Source organism: Lethenteron reissneri, chromosome 11 (genome assembly GCF_015708825.2).
Source record: "Lethenteron reissneri isolate LAM-NWPU_2019-01 chromosome 11, ASM1570882v1, whole genome shotgun sequence".
Lineage (NCBI taxonomy): Eukaryota > Metazoa > Chordata > Hyperoartia > Petromyzontiformes > Petromyzontidae > Lethenteron > Lethenteron reissneri.
This window is the reverse complement of record NC_083789.1, coordinates 2,741,668-2,758,501: the sequence shown is the minus strand read 5'-3', so window position 1 is coordinate 2,758,501 and position 16,834 is coordinate 2,741,668. Positions and strand designations below refer to the sequence as shown.

Below are 16,834 nucleotides of genomic sequence, written 5' to 3'. Positions count from 1 at the left end.
ACACACAGAGTGTGAAATAAGGCCACAGAGTTGATAATCAGTAGAATACAATTCGACACATCATTGTTGGGAGTTTGTAGTATCGTATGTGGATTGAGATTTCATAGGCCCTGCCGTCTCGAATGTGTACTGGGCAGCTGGACGACGAAGAAGAAAAAATGCGAGTACGACAATCGGACAACTTGGGAGTTTATTGCAACGCTCAAAAAGTGGGAATATTGACAAATGATACTTTAGTGTTTTTATATTAAAAATATACACGTTTGTTAGCACGAGTATCGTTTCATATCCATTGCAGCTATGACGAAGGCATAACAGGTGACTCTTCACGCTTTGTCGGGTTTTTTCTCTCTCCAAAATATGACTTTGTTGACATTACACTTTGCCCTAACTTTAGCCAAATATTGCGAAACTAACGAAGGTTCACAACACCGACTGAAGGCCAGAAGGTATCACACACATTGCACTGATCCTCAGCAACGTTTACCCATCGCTTTCGTGCCGTTGTCACCTTCATCAGCATCATCATCATCATCCGCCGGGAAGCAATTCAACACTGCCCACTAGAACTTAAAATCAGCTGTCCACACGTTTAACTAGATTCTACAGCACCCAATTCAAGTACCAACCAAACGTTCAATGTTCTCTTAAGATCGCGATATTCATTATTTGTCCGGAGAGAATTCGACTTTATCAGCTTCAGCAAGTTGCACACTTAATAACGTGTTCTCATACGACTACACTGTAGTCCATCATTCATACAAATACCTGTGGCCAGTTGCATAGATATTCACATCAGATGTTTTTTTTTACACCCATCTCCCCCTTTTCCACTGGCACATCCGAGCCAAGCCAGCGTGGGGCCCTCCCCTCAAGGGCGCCGCGGTGGCGAGATGTTAATTACCTCGCCTGGTATACAGGCATCGATCCAGACCCTGACGGCTGCCTTATATTTGGAGTTTGCAATGTTCTCTCTCCCCCATGATCGCGTGGATTTTTCTCCGGGTCCTCCGGTTTTTTCCTTCCACATTTGAGAATCAACATCACTCGAGTATTTGGTTGCATTCAATTTGCACGGAAGTCCACTTTGCTAAGCCATCATTTACGGCCAGGTCGCTTCTGAAAGAGAGCTACTATTTAGCCCAGTAGGCCTTACCTGTTAAAATAGTTTATTTTGAGTAGTTTAGTATGTGTGGTTTTCCAATGGCTGTCTCAGCACAGGCCCAAGTTGTGCAGTGGAAAAAGAGAATAGAGTGACTTGTGGCGGATTTAAAGGCCACTCTGCAAGGGACTTGAAGGGCACCTACAATCCCTTTCACAGGGCACGGAAAGAAATTCCTCCAACATTTGCGGATACAAGCCTGCTGGTTGTTGTGTTATCCCTGGCCATCCAAAACGGGAGGTATTTTTACCCAAAAATTGTACACTCCGAGTGAAATCCTGAGGTGTGCGCGTTTCCTATCGTTTCCTATCGATCACTCTGACCCTTGATCGATATCGATAAAGGAAGCATCCCAAGTGTAAATTGGGAGGGGGGGGGAGAATGTCCACTTTTTAAGACACTGTTACAAACCTTGCCTCGCTGTTAAAACGTCACCCAGGCCCGCTTCACAAGAAAGCTTCCTTGCCAGCTCAAAAATCCACTCAAACCCAGCACAAGCATCCACTAGAATCGCCGCTTTCAGAGGCCTCCAATCGGAAAGTCCACAGGCGTCAAACGGCGATGATGCCACAATGCACAATGTAATATGGGGGCTCACGCAAAGCGAAATGTGAATGAATGGACTTAAACAATCTCACCGGAGGAGAAAGTGTGAGGCTAAGCAGATAGCAGGGATAGAAGCGGTAAAATGTCAACCGTTTTATTCTTCACGAAATGTATTCCTTCTGCCGTGCCGGCGTGGACGGATACAATGATATTTAAGCAGAGGCTTAAAAAGCTCCCCAACGTGTTTGTACACGGCGTTTATCGATTCCTGAAGAAGCTCCTGACATGTTGAGCGAAACGTCGGACACCGCGCCGAACAACACGCGGTGGTAGACGACCCGGGCATCGCGTCGGAGAGCCGTCCGCCACGACCGTGACGACCTGTGCAGCAAGAGACTCAAAAGCTACTTTTTAGTTTTTCCCCTCCCTGTAATAAAAAGCTCTTGGAATCGGCTTCAATAATTCAGCTCCATCCCGCATGGCCACGCTGCTCACCGAACACGTGGGCGTCCTAAGAGCAGACAAATCGCCTGCTCCACAGCACCGATCACCCCAAGTCGCAGCTAAACCAATCAACAGTTGTTGCATGCATCGCCACAACAGTACATTGAAGAGGCCACACACACCTCCTTCAAGCACATAAAGCCATACGTATAACATTTGCCCTTTGTAACACGAGTTTTCCTATAAAGGTATGCACAGCGGCGAGATGTTAACTACCTCGCGTGGTATACAGGAGGTTGTCGGTTCGACCCCGACGCCTGCTGTATATTTGGAGTTTGCGTGTCTCTCTCCCCGTGGTCGAGTGGATTTTTCTCCGGGTCATCCGGTTTTTCCCTCCACATTTAGAATCAACGCCACACGTTTAGAGAGTGTCTGGCTGCTATAAATATCCAACGTGATAAGCCACTTTTGCTGAGTTATCATTTGTGGCCAGTACGCTTCTTTTTTTTTTACCTGGTAAAATAAAAATAATTTATCGTTTTATTTTCTCTGAAAGTTAGTAAATCGGCAGGCCGCGCGAGGTGCGAGTGAATTGCGCCTGCTCCCACCTCGTCATAGACATCTGCCCAGGGAGGAAGATTAGGCCAAATACCCTCGAGGGGACGGGCTCTCTCTCTCGAGCTCCCAAGAGTCAAGGGGCCCTACCCCTAGCAGCGGCGTGAGCCAACAATCGCAGGCCTCCACCGGTGCCTTTGCCTTTATAGCCATAACCGAGTTACGTGCGTGCGTGCGTGCGTGCGTGCGTGCGTGTCTCCCATCCTATAGGGGAGTGGTAGTGTAGCGGTTAGCGCGCTGCACTACGAACCCGTCCACCCGAGTTCGATTCCCGCTCACGCCTAAAACCGCTGGCGATTATCCGGACCGGTCCTGGGCCTCCCCTAGGTCGACTCAGCCTCAAACGAGTACCTAGTGCGGTGTCTAAAAACATCGCTACTGGGGAGACAAAGGCGGCCCGGCCCGGGCGTGGTTGCTGGCCACCGACCCCTGTGCGTACTGTACCGGCTTTCACAGCTGCTACTCGCTAATACCACTTGCCCCAAGTGTGTCAAGGCTGTACGGGGGATCTTTGTCTTTGTGCGTCTCCCTTCCCCTCTAGCACTGCAGTAATGCTGTACACTGTGTCAACATGAGATCTGTCCTCATCCTTCTATACTGCGTCTGTGTAGCACCGCTGCTACACATTGCTCACCAAATTCACACACGCCCTTGGGGATTTTTAATTTTAATTGGTAAAAAAAACCCAGTGAATTTCTTATTCAGTAAGAACATGATTAAATATGCACATTAATATTTGCCTCAAAAACAAATTTGTCTTGAGTGTATAAACCTATATATGCAATTATTCTTGCTCGATCTGTTTATAGTAGATTAACTGTGCATGTTCATAAAATTATGTTCACGAAACTATCTTCTATAATTGCTTAGCCATGAACCAGGTATGTATGTTTGTTCAAGAGCGTGCATTTTCATAAAACCTACAACAAGTAATACATTGGCACAGGGGTGAAAGGTGATGCTATGAACCCAGCAACCTGAGTTTAGATCCAGATCATGGCTAACACCATCGGCAGGTACAAGTGTAATATTTCCCTGCAGATATGTTCCTTCCACTAAGTTCATTAAAAGAGATCATGCTTATTAAGACAAATGTGAAGCATTATCCACATTGAATAAGTTACGATTGTCACCACAAAAACCATTACCTGGGGACAGATGACCCACAGAAAGGTCAGATTCTCTAAGTCTAAGACAACATTTAATTCGAGTCATCAATGACGCACTGTATGCATATTGACGTGACGTGAAGCGGGAGTGGACGGCATGGGTGTGCGCCATGGTGAGCACAGCGCGCGCTATGAAGCCGGAGACACGGAGTCACTTCATCGTCACTTCCCAGCTACGGGCAACTTCGGTGCCGAGTGACATCTGAGACCAGCCCTGGATCTCATCCCCTTCAACCCACACGGCGGCCATTGCGTGGGGAGGGCTTCATCCAGCAGTGGATTGATAAAGGCCGTACATCATGACATTATACGTGCGTGCGTGCGACACCGCACAAACGCGCATACGTCAAAAAGGTTTCGAGTCTGAAATAGAGCATCGGCACGCAAAGTACAAACTAAATGCCATTCACGTTTAAAAATTAATGACCTCTTGATCTCAATTGCACGTGTGTTCACTATACAGAAGTGGGGGGTGGGGCATCACACTAAAGGTGAGATTCTGGTGGCTGGGTGCTAATGCCCACCCAAGGAAGAACCCACGGGGAGGTTTAAAAAAAAAAAACGGGTTCAAGGGTAGCGAGAAACAACGGTCTCATCTCCGTCATCGAAGGCGGCAAAAGCAAATAACACGATGACCCTTCGTATTAAATTCGCCTGTTCCATTAATTCACCAAAGTGTTAGTGCCGCGACGGCCACGCGAGACGTTGGGCTGCAATAGATCAAAATCGGACGTTAGTCGCCGATCAAAGAGACGTGCACGTGTCGGGAAGACGTTTCGCGTGGCAGTTGGAAATCGATCCAATCCCATCGGTTGGTACGGCGTCACGTGACACCCCCCCACCCCGCCGCCCTCTTGTTTGATTGGCTAATATCCGCACGATGGGCGAATTTTCTCGGAGTGCGTTTTTTTGTTATCCAGCGCCAAACTCACGCGGGTTACAGAGCCAATTGATGTGATTTCAGAAGTGGCTCTGCCAAGTCCCTTACAAACGTCGTCGTGGCCGTCGTCGCTGCGCCGATTGCCGCGAAGGTTTCCAACGTAAAAGCCTTTGTACCGCGAACTGAAGCGGCTCGTGCAAAAATATTAAACCTAAGCCTCACGCATTATCTTGACATGACCCTTGTAGTTTAACTATATTAAAACAATACGAGCCTTTGTAGTGTAGTATTATGATTATTAAAATAGGTTAGCAATATATATGGAAATTATGTGTTTGTGTGTATATATACTGTAAAGTTACGTATTCTGTATAATCCTGCAGGCGAAAATTCCTTGATCTTTATAATCCTAGTATAGTAATGACACTTTACATGGTAGCCACTAAGAAATTAGCCTTGAAGCAAAACTAAAAACCATTTAGATAAGAACAAATATTTGCGTGCGTTCCAAATTCATAGTATGGTCTTTGGTTATATACTTTTTAAAAAACACCTCAAAGTAAACAACAACAAAAGTAAACACAAATACTATTTGTGGAAAAAGTAACCGACTCGTAAAATGAGAAAAACTGTAACAGAGTAAACACGTGGCAAGGATAATAATTTGCATGTCCAGTATGATTGCATTCCTCGCCAAGCCTCAACTCAATCATTCCAATTCCCCAAACGCAGTCTGGCCAAGGAGAACTCCCCAGTGGCAGCTGTCCCTGGGTGGCGTAACGCTGTACACGCAGCAACGGGCTGCAGCAAGTGTGCATTCAGTCTGCCAGTCGGGGGATGATGTGGTGGTATCGCCCCTTTGCGTGAATACTCGGGATGAATTTCTGATTCAAACGTTTCAGATGTTTAAGGACAATTTCGGATCTTTATACGGACCGCTTATATCACGTCATCATTTCACGTTTCTTCGTGCGAACAAAAGTGAGGAAACCCGATGTCATGTTCCACCACTTTTGGTGGGAAAAGTATGGAAGTGATGTAATATAAGCGAGGTCATTTCCTGTCATGTCATAATTCCTGATCGACCAGAAACAAGAGTTTTTAGGATCATCCAAAATGCCATATCTCGGCCTGGCATCACATCACATAGTATCGATATTGGCAAGGGTGTGACATACGAACTTCGTTACATTTTAAGGCAAGAACTACAGCATTGCCTGGGCGGGGCGGGGTTTGTGTTGAACTTTGGCCCATTGTTAGTCTGCGAGCACTTTCAGCACTGCCGTTGGGGGACTCCCATCTCTCAGCTGTTACCACGATGCTGATCATCCGAGTCAGAGGACCTTCAAAAACCACACGGGTGGGTGAGGGCAGAACTGGCTGCAGCAATGTCCCTCGTGTTGTCAATAGCTCAAGTTCCAGCTGCTAGGGAGGGTCACCGGGGGCTGGGCGGGGGGGTTCCTTCTGAGCTTCATTTGCCTCTGGAATTTGGCGCCGAACTCCGAACTGCAAGAGAGTAAACACACAAGGGCAGAGGGGGAGTGAGAGGTTTGTGAATTACTTGTCCAAGCTGTGGAGTCCAGCCAGAGCGCATCAACAAACATCGGCTGTGCTCTCCCTCTTCTCGGGTTTGCAGCTTGATCAGAAGGGTGTCTTTGTCGTGGTGCTGTTCTGTTGGGGAGCGGTGGTGCAGCAGTTAGCACGCTGAGCTACCCGAGTCCGATTGCCACACTTTGCCAACACAGCAGCACCACAGATTAGCACGGGTGGCTACGTACGGTGCGAAATAAGTCCAACATACAGCGGCGAATATCGGAACTGGTGTGGCGTGTAAACATCGGCACTGGGGAGACAAAGGCGGCTGGGCGTGGTGATGGCCACACCATCCATCCTGATGTGTGCTGTGCCAGTTGTCATAGATGTTCGCCCACAGCACTTGCCCCAACAGCTTATGTAGGATATACGGGGGCGAGGTCTTTGTCTTTGTGGTGGACTTATAAGGTATTTATGGGTATAATTCCCATGATGCACTAAAGCAAAAGATATATCTTTCACATTGGCATAATTCCCATGATGCACTAAAGCAAAAAATATATCTTTCACATTGGCATATTACGATGTAAATTATATTTTATTCTCCGAAATAGATTTCAATAAAATTTTACAACGTGACAAAATGAGAACACGCTGGTGTTCATAATTTATTTAAACAGATCCAGGTTGAGGAATGTGAAGATAAAGAACCCAAACGGGAAAACCCTAGAGACGTAATTAAACAGGGAACACACTATTCATTCATAACGTTTAGTGTAAATTTATACCTACATAGAGCTTTACATTTGTCAATATTATGCCATGAGATCACACTTATCCCGACTCTTACGTATAACATCATGGGTTCTGTGATGTCTATTTTACAGTCAGCTTTTGGCAATACCAAGCCCTGGAAAGTCGAACAAGAGACCAAAAATGAACGCTTGGCTAGGGGCAAATCGGTCGGACAGCTCAGCTTGTAGAGCGAGTCCACTGCATGGCAGAGCCAACTCTGCATTAATCACGATCCTTCCGCCGCACCTCCGATTAACATGGTTGACTACGTACGTGGTGTGTTCAACGCACAGTAATAACCATGGCATACATCTCTCTGTTTTTATTCCAACGATGCTGCTGCGGTGTTGCGATTTGCACGCTGGGGACTTGCGAACTGGAGGGCTGCCGGCTCGGTTCAATCTCCCGGCGCGGCAGCTGAAACAGCGCCGCGGTATCAGCCCCCGATGGAGGCCTTCTCTCTTCCTTCCGACATTAAGAAGCCACCAGAGCCATGCACTTTTAATTTGTCTACATTACAAAGTCATTTTCTTTAGAACTGCTTTTTGTGTTTAGTTTGTTGTCCTTCCCCCACACCTCCCGATCCGCGCAGTTGGCTACGCTCAGCTTTGCGAAAGAGTTCAACGTACGTACAGCAGTGAGCGTGGGTTCAACACTGCTGGTCTACGATCGATAGGTTGCGAGCGGTGCGCTACAGTGAGAACAACTCCTACCCTCTTTGCCCGACATCTGGTCAGTTTGGAAGAGTAGGCCAAAACACCCTTGAGTGGAGGTCCTTCTGCAAGCCAGTGACGTCAGAAATCAATTGCAGGACTTTACCTTAACACTTTTAGTTGTCTAATTAAATGTTTCAATGCTTATTTATGGTTTCATTTCAGGTTTTAACATTTAATACTTATTATAAAATTGCACCGGAGCATTTTTTTCAAACGGAATTTTCTCTGGAGCTCGAGTTACACTTTTAGGAATTTGCTTTCAGTTTCTCGCCGTACCGATCCAACGCAGGCGGGACACTACAATTACCATCACCGGTGACGACCTTGCCGTCGCGTGGCCTCCTCTCACATCGCCGCTGCGGTCAGCAAACACAACTCTCACCCAAGCACTGACCTCCAGTCGAGGCGGGCGGTGGTGGCGGACGGTGCTGTGGACGGAGCTCCTGCAACGACGGGCGTCCGTGGAACCCTTGCGCAGAGGCAGGAGGATGAGGAGGAGGAGGCCCGCGGATTCCTTGCCACGGTGGTGGAGCAAACGGCCCCTGGGACGGAGGTGGCATGCGGGGCGCTTGGGACAGGGGCGGGCTCTGCGGTGCTTGAGAATGCTGAAGTTGTGGTTCGGCATGAAGGTGAGGAGGTTGCCCAGGAGGTCCCTGTGGAGGACGGTGCCCAGGATGCACTTGGGACGGAGGTTGGCCCCGAGCTCCTTGTGGTGGAGGATGTCCCGGAGGACCCTGAGAGAGATGTTGCCCAGGAGGAGGTCCCAGCATTGGGGGCTGCCCAGGAGGTCCCCGAGGAGGAGGAGGACGTTGCCCAGCAGAACCCTGGGGTGGATGTTGACCGGGGGCTCCTTGCCACAGCGGCGGTGGATTGCGGCGCCCTTGGGACGGCTGCGAGTCGTACGGCACGAGGGGTTGCGGCGGAGCCAACTGCCCTTGAGCCGGAGCCCCGGGGGCCCCTTGTGGTGGTGGAGGGTAAAACTGCCTCTGCATCGGAGGGAGACCGCCGCTCAGCGCAGGAGACAGAGGCGGTCCGTACGGCGCCGCCGGCACCGTCGGCGGTAGACCAGGCCCGGGCTGCCCTCTCAACATTCCGTTCTGCGACGCCGAAGCGGCCGCCGCGGTCGGGCCCGCCGGCTGCGGCCGCTGCGGAAAACCGTACGCCGCCCTGGCAGACTGCGGCGGGGTGCCCTGGGCGGAGAGCGGCGACGTCTGCGGACCGCCGCGCGGTCCCGCCTGGGCCGGCGGGATGTGCTGCCCCCGGGGGGGAGAGTGCCGGGGGTACGCCGGCTCGTGGGGCCCCGGCGGCGGGGGGACGTGTCCGTGCGAAGCTCGCAGCTCCGGCGGTCTCCCGGCCGGAATGGGATTCTGCGTCGAAGAAGCGTCCGTGAGTGAACGTACTTTCGGTAACGGGCCACGGTAATCGTGATCGTAATAATCATCATACTAAACGAGTACATTTGGTGTTTGTGACGTTCTCGCAGCGCGGAGTAAAAAAAATTGAGAGCATTTTCCCTGCTCAAAACGAGCATGGCACGGTGCTCATCCGAGTTGATAATGACATATTCCCAGAGCAACAGTGGGCATTTCTAACGGAACACCGCTGTTGATTTCCCCACGAAGAGGTACATGCTTTATCGACCCAGATGGACGATGGGCTGAATTGGTGTTGAATGGACCAGCTTCCAGCATTACGCGTTGCGATTAGGTGTGGCAGTCGCAAAAACATTTAATAAGGGTCAGTGCCACAGATGATTTTTCCTTGTGCCAAGTTAAATCAAAGTAAACAAAAGCACAATGGGTTTTTTTCTTTCAAATATGCCTTCCAATAAGGGTGTTTGGCCTCCCCGTGTGAGGAGGCAATCATGTATTTTCTGGCAGCATATATGGTAGCTGTTACTGCGCATATAAAAATGCACAGATTAACGTAATAAAATCTTTATTGATATGCTCACATCCATATGAGAATTGATAAATTACTAATTATATTAATTCTACACTCATGATGCAAACCAAAATGCATAAATGAGATGGTGGGGGGGGGGGGAGAGATGGATGGGCAAAAAATTAATAAAAATTTAACGGTAAAAACGTAGACGAATAATTGATCCTCGGCTCGTGTCACGACCGTGAACCGTGACGGTGAAAGCCGCCCAATTACACACCCAAGCGATCGCTCGCAAGGAATGCCTTGGCAAGAACGCAGCAAAAGGCTCAACTGAACGTGGCACTTGGTAACGAGCTGTTGCGGTAACGGCGGTTCGTAATTTCCCAAATCAAAACACGAGGGCACCGAAAAGTGGCCGTCGCGCGGACGAGCCTAACGAGGCCTAGGGTTAGCAATTCGTAGAAAGTCGCTCACGTGAAGGCCGTCGGTGCTGTCGAGCGGAGACGAAGGCCCGTTATCTGCTCCAGGTTGGAGGGGGGAATTATGGGATGAAAAAACGGAACAAGAACAGCGAATTAGGTTCCCTCCAGCCCCCCGCCGAATGAAACAAATGTTCGCAGTTGCAACCGAATCGGTGTTCATCCAATAAAATAAATGCAAACGAGACGGAACAAGCGGGGAGGAGTGCACAACAGTAGCAGCGTGAGAGAAATGCCCTCGTGAGAAATTAGCCGAGGAGAGAGGGCAAAAAGAATGCGAGGGATTGGAGAACAAACGCAGGTGAAAGACACACGGCTGTCATTGTCGGGAAGGGTAAGCGGAGCGTGGGCGGGGGAGCACGTCACGGGGTGGGAGGGTGTCCCGTGGGCGAGGGTAGCGACGGAGCGTCCAAGAGGACGATGGCCACGGAGACGGAGCGATGAAACCGGCTCGCGTGCACAGCAGCTGCCGGATGGATCGTTGTATTGCAGGACCGTAAGAGGGACGGTGATGGCTTGGAGAGGCCTTGGACCAGCAGTGGATTGATGATGACTGCTAATGATGACGACGATGAAGAAAACCCAGAATGGCAGCCAGACAAAACAAGGGGGTGATCAAAGGGGAGATGGAGCGACACAACCAGGCGACACAAGCCAGCGGAGCCGCATCGTCAGTGGGCCAGAGGGAATGACTGTCAGTGAATCTACAAGAAGCCTTCATGCAGAAGTTGATAGAAAATGGTCGATGGTGACAATCTTGCTGGTTGGTGGCAACGCTAAATTATTTAATGTTTGTGACGAGAGGCAGTTCTATCATTAATTCCTTCATTCATTTGACATGTAACTGATAACCACCCTTTCCTGCAAAGTACACATCTGGCATGAATAAAATATTCGCCCCTGTCCACCGAGAACAAAGAGTAAATGCTGAAAAATCTATAAGATCATAAGTAATGTATGAGCGTGATTCAATAACCAAATAATTCAATAAGCCGCTATATCTACGAAACTGTGGCTAGCAGTGATTGGGACAATCCTTGTGTTTGTGTGCATTTTTTTTTAAACCAGTTTTTTGTTTGTTACATGACCGACATATTGCGCAATCAAAAGTGGGAGCACCCTTGCATAAGTGCAGGAAAACATTCATATTTTTGTTCGTGGCTTCACATATTTATAAGACGAAAAAAACACCCCACATGTCAGCTCTATCTTCCAAAGGTACTTCTTGTCCGCGCGATTGGTCATACACACGACGAGTCGAGTCACGCTGCTCCTTGCCACCCAAATCACGGCGTATTTCGACAAGGAGAAAAATCAGCGGATGGCGGCTGCCAAAAGATTGTAACGTTGAAACGGGGTGGGACGGGGGGGGGGGGAAATCTTGAAAAAATTATGGAAAAAAATGACCACCTCCTGGTGTAAAGGCAATGACAGCAAAGGCAACAGAGGAGTGGAGTAAAAATTCCACGGAAGGCCACAGAGCAAGAGGGCTCGGGCTCGAAGGGAGGCGCTGGTGTACCGGCCGCTCGTGGGGTGCGGCGGGGCTGCCCCGGGGCCCGCGTGGGCCCTCGCCGCGGCTCGTCCGTCAGCATGGGAGGCGACGGCGGGCCGCTCACCGGCGACGATGCAAACGACGAGCCGTCGCGCAACGACGCTCCTGCCGAGGGTGGGGGGGCGGTGGGGGGTGGTGGGGGGTGATGGGGGTGAGGGCTGAAACGTGGCTCGACGGGCCTTACCAGAGCCTCCGCCACTCCAGCCAACGGACAAACGGCACCAGGGGCCACATTCGCTCTCGCTCGCACGCTCGCGCCCAGGGACGAGCACTGCCATGGAGCGACGGTCAGCGCACGCTGGACTCGCAATGCGGAGGTCGCCGGCTCTGCTCGGCTCGGCTCGATCTCCCCGGCAGAGCGGCAGGTGAAATGAAGGTAAAGGTGCAGCCTTGCAATTTCTAACTCGTGCGACTTCGGCGGGAAGGGCGTCCCCACTGGGACTAGCTCTGGAGAGCCCCTTCTAATTTCGTCGGCTCTTCCGCACAGGCCATGGTGTCGTCTTGCAAGAGGGCTCTACTGAACTTCATCTGACCGCACACAACCTGCCTGTCGACTGTCCCCGTGTCACCCTAATTTATGCTGCTGGGTTGGACACGGATGGGCGTTGTGGTGGTGTTACCGCCACATTCTGTGTCATCAACAGTGCTCAGTCGCAGCGCTGCCAGGACTGGGGATGAGTCCCCCGATTTTTGGATTAAACCCAAAGCGATGAGTAAGCGAGCATCTCTGTGTGTCGGAACCACCAGACATCGCAGTGATGAGTAAGCGAGTTAGTATCTGTGTGTCAGAACCACCAGACATCACAGCGATGAGTAAGCGAGTTAGTATCTCTGTGTGTCGGTACCACCAAACATCGCAGTGATGAGTAAGCGAGTTAGTATCTCTGTGTGTCGGTACCACCAGACATCACAGTGATGAGTAAGCGAGTGAGCACCTCTGTGTGTCGGTACCACCAGAGGCTGGAGGGGCAGCCCTCTCTGAAAGTCCATCCGATAGGTCGGTGGCCTATGCAGCAGGGCAAGCTTGAGTTCAATATCCGACATCCTAGGTCATGAGACACAAACACAGTCAGAGACACACACATACACAGTCAGAGTCGATGCATCGCTGCACACCTAGCATTTTAGCAACGACAAACATCGCACCGTACCTTTCCACACACACACCGTTTCTTAAAACTCCGCAACACTGCCGTGTAGATAACCGCCAACGCCTCCGTCCCACCATCCCGTCCGTGGAGTGGCGGTGACAGGCCTTAATGTGCGCCGACCCATCTCAACGATGTCTCATTTGTCCCTTCTTGTATTGTAGCTTCTAAGTCGGGACTTTATTTAACAAAAATACAAATCTTATTTGAATAGTTGGCACCAAAATTCAAGCAAACCAGAAACGGACAGCGCTGTAAGTCCCGTGCACCGTCACAGCTGCAGTACTGTATGGTGGTGGCCTGGAGTCGCTCATCCAGCGCAGCAACATGCCATGGGTAGTGGCACTGATGATGATCGTAATTATATTCAATACTGTCGTACGAGAATTTGGTGCGTGCCATTTTGAAAGAAACTCACCTCTCCTTCAGGGTGGAAACTTCCTTCTTGGATGCCACCATCTCCCTCTCAGCCGTGCGAGCTTTAAGCTGAAACACAACCAACATTTTAGAATGACAGCACGGGGTCGCTTGGCTTCGAGGAAGCGAGTACCTCTGAGTGAGGACCTCTGAGTGAGGACCTCTGAGTGAGAACCTCTGAGTGAGAACCTCTGAGTGAGTACCTCTGAGTGAGGACCTCTGAGTGAGAACCTCTGAGTGAGAACCTCTGAGTGAGGACCTCTGATTGAGGACCTCTGAGTGAGAACCTCTGAGTGAGGACCTCTGATTGAGGACCTCTGAGTGAGAACCTCTGAGTGAGGACCTCTGATTGAGGACCTCTGAGTGAGAACCTCTGAGTGAGGACCTCTGATTGAGGACCTCTGATTGAGGACCTCTGAGTGAGAACCTCTGAGTGAGGACCTCTGATTGAGGACCTCTGAGTGAGGACCTCTGAGTGAGGACCTCTGAGTGAGGACCTCTGATTGAGGACCTCTGAGTGAGAACCTCTGAGTGAGAACCTCTGAGTGAGTACCTCTGAGTGAGTACCTCTGAGTGAGGACCTCTGAGTGAGGACCTCTGAGTGAGTACCTCTGGGTGAGAACCTCTGAGTGGGAACCTCTGAGTGAGAACCTCTGAGTGAGGACCTCTGATTGAGGACCTCTGAATGAGAACCTCTGAGTGAGAACCTCTGAGTGAGAACCTCTGAGTGAGAACCGTGATACACGACAGCCAATGCAGGAACACAGCGGGGATGCCTCAGAAACAGGAATCATGAATGAGGGATTATATCTTGACTTAAAGCTTTCGTCACTGCAGGAATTCACATTCTTTGCGTCTTTCGGTAAAGTCACGTAGATAGGTTCAAATTAATCAAAATCAAATAAACAAAAAACTACGTTTCGATCGCAACACAAGCGGTCGTCATCCGCCTGACGACCGCTTGTGTAGTTTTTAAATTTTTATTTTTATTAATTTAAACCTATCTACGTGACTTTACCGAAAGACCCAAAGAATGAGTGAGTATATATTTATATATGTATATGTACATATATCTGCGTCCCTGTGGATCGAAGCGAGAATAGTGTAGAGAATGCTCAAAGTGTTTGAAGCACGCATTTAAAATGCGATTACTTTTTCAGGATTAATGAGAATTCAAGAAACTACGGGTAATTCCCCATCAACCAACTTCTGTGATATTACTCTTTAAAAAAAAAATTCATGGTTTGCATTCTACTACTACTAGAGTCTGCCCATCGAAATGACGATGGCTTTCTCAGAAGCTTGGGGAATTCGTGGTTTTGTTATCCTCTTAAATGTTTTCTAAACGTGCGGTCTTTGTGATGCGCACGCGGGCATGGCCGTGACACGGATCCAGGGGTCAGAGGACAAACGCCCTCTAAGTTCCGTTACACGCTACACAGTGCGCCGCCGTAGGTTGTTTTTCGCGTGTATAAAACACGAGGATCAAATTTGACGAGCAGCACGTGCGCACACACGGACAACCGCAGTGCGTCTCCTCGTGACGCCAATGAAAATTAAAAACCCGTCTTGCGTTTGGCCAAAACATCTTGGTTTGCGACGAAGCTCCAACCCACCTCCGCCCCCCCCACCCCCGCGCTCACGCGATCCGCAGTGTCGGTGCTCGTGCTGCACGAGCACGCGGAACGACCCAGCGTCAGACCTCGCGTGAATGGAGACAGCTCCGGCTCTCTCTGGTGCCGAGATGTTAACTCCCTAGCCTGGTATGCTGGGAGGACGTGGGTTCGATCCCGACCCTGACGCCGGGAGTTTGCTCATCTCTCTCTCTCTCCCTGTGGTCGTGTAGATTTTTCTCCGGGTACTCCGGTTTTTCCCCCTCCACATTTAGAATCAACGCACGTCTGGAGTATGCGGCTGCTATAAATTTCCACATGACGAGAAGCCATTTAGTTGAGCTATCATTTGCGGTTAGGTCGCTTCTGAAAAAGGGCTATTAGCTCAGTGGGCCTTACCTGGTGAAATAAAAATAGTTGAAGAGTTCAAAAGTTCTGAGCGACTCTTCTCAGTAGACTTAGTAACTTGCTGACCCGCCCATACTGGGCATCTGTGAAAAAGAACTTCATAGCTCATCGGATTCCTCCTGGAGTCCAAATAAAGATTCTGATTCTAATCAAGCCCTCGTTGATTTACACCCAGGAGGGCCCTGTATTGGGAAGTTTGGTCAAATAACTGTGGGTGAGAGTGTTAGGCGCCGTGTGATAGAAATTGCAGAGAAACCTGGAGACAACCCACTCGTACAGAGATGGTTAACACACAAAGCTCCCCACAGATAGATTCGAGACTCCAATCGTCATACAGCCCCCGACGTGACCAACCCACGGTCTGACGAGATTAGGCACGTTCAGGGCGATTCGGTCACAGACTTTGCGACACGCCGCCAATGAATGATCACAATTCAACGTGACGGTCTTGAAGTACCCTGGTGGCTTACAGCAGTCAATAAATCAATCAATGGAGTGAAAGATGGCAGCGTTCGCGCGGCCCACTCTGTTAAGCGAGAAAATCACGACGAATGCTCTCAGCGGGGTGACCGAACATCAATCATCGATCGTCCCGGTCTAAAAAAATAAAATCAATCAACCTCACAGCCAGAGCACATGGGAAAGTATGGCCCACCCACTAACATCGCCTCAATTGGGTAAAAAGGCCACTGTGTAAAAAAGAAACTTTTTACAGTGGGCATATTTCCCGACCATCACCAATCTCAGCCACAGTTTCCAGCACTACAGAGAGACTATGGGACACACACACACATTAAAAAGCTTCCCAAAGAAGATTTGTAGGACGCCCATCGGTTATCTGCCACGCCAACGTGAGAGAGAGGAGCTCACAACTCCCCTGTCCCCAAACTAACGGGGACGCAAAGTAAAATAAAAACTAGTTTATTTTTACTTTACTACGTAGCTCTTTTTCAGAAGCGATCCGGGGCCACAAATGAAAGCTCAACCAAGTGGCTCATCATCACACAGGTGATGTATAAGCAGCCAAATACTCTAAAACGCGTGATGCCGATTCTAAACGTGGAGGGAAAAAACCGAAGGACCCAGAGCAAAAATCCACGTGACCACGGTGGGAGAGAGGGAGAGACACACGCACACTCCAAATATACAAACTCCAAAAAGTTTGAGGATTAGACAATTTTGAAATTAGTTACCGTACATTAGGAACTAATGAATTGCCTCTAATTACAAGTCAATTGGCGGTAATTATCACGAGCCATTTGCAACGCTAACGTTTTACTTGCATTGCACGAGCAACGTGCGAAATTTAATTTGCTTTTAATCTCAATTTGAACTTCAGGGACTGCAATGGCCATGCTGTAGAAGCGAAGGGGGGTTGTGGTTCGCAATGATCGTCATAATCATCATCAACAACTAATGCCGCCTTAACGAATGTGCTTTGCTCTTCTTGACGAGGGTGCCCCCCAGCCC

The 16,834-nt window shown here is 49.6% G+C and overlaps 1 protein-coding gene across 3 annotated transcripts in view; it reads right to left on the bottom strand.

The window, feature by feature from the left end:
- Positions 1–2,730: 2,730 nt before the first annotated feature.
- LOC133341278 (transport and Golgi organization protein 1 homolog) overlaps positions 2,731–16,834 on the bottom strand; it is a 35,724-nt gene continuing 21,620 nt past the window's right edge. The window contains exons 18-23 of one of the 3 annotated variants that reach the window (XM_061549783.1): positions 13,345–13,412; positions 12,714–12,823; positions 11,746–11,883; positions 10,222–10,274; positions 8,255–9,227; positions 2,731–6,322 (exon numbers count right to left, since the gene is read on the bottom strand). In XM_061549783.1, the coding sequence (XP_061405767.1) occupies positions 6,288–6,322; positions 8,255–9,227; positions 10,222–10,274; positions 11,746–11,883; positions 12,714–12,823; positions 13,345–13,412 (1,377 nt within the window). In that variant the 3' untranslated portion in view covers positions 2,731–6,287. The remainder of the gene's footprint in view (positions 6,323–8,254; positions 9,228–10,221; positions 10,275–11,745; positions 11,884–12,713; positions 12,824–13,344; positions 13,413–16,834) is intronic. The other 2 variants (XM_061549784.1, XM_061549786.1) reach the window with 2 other exon arrangements.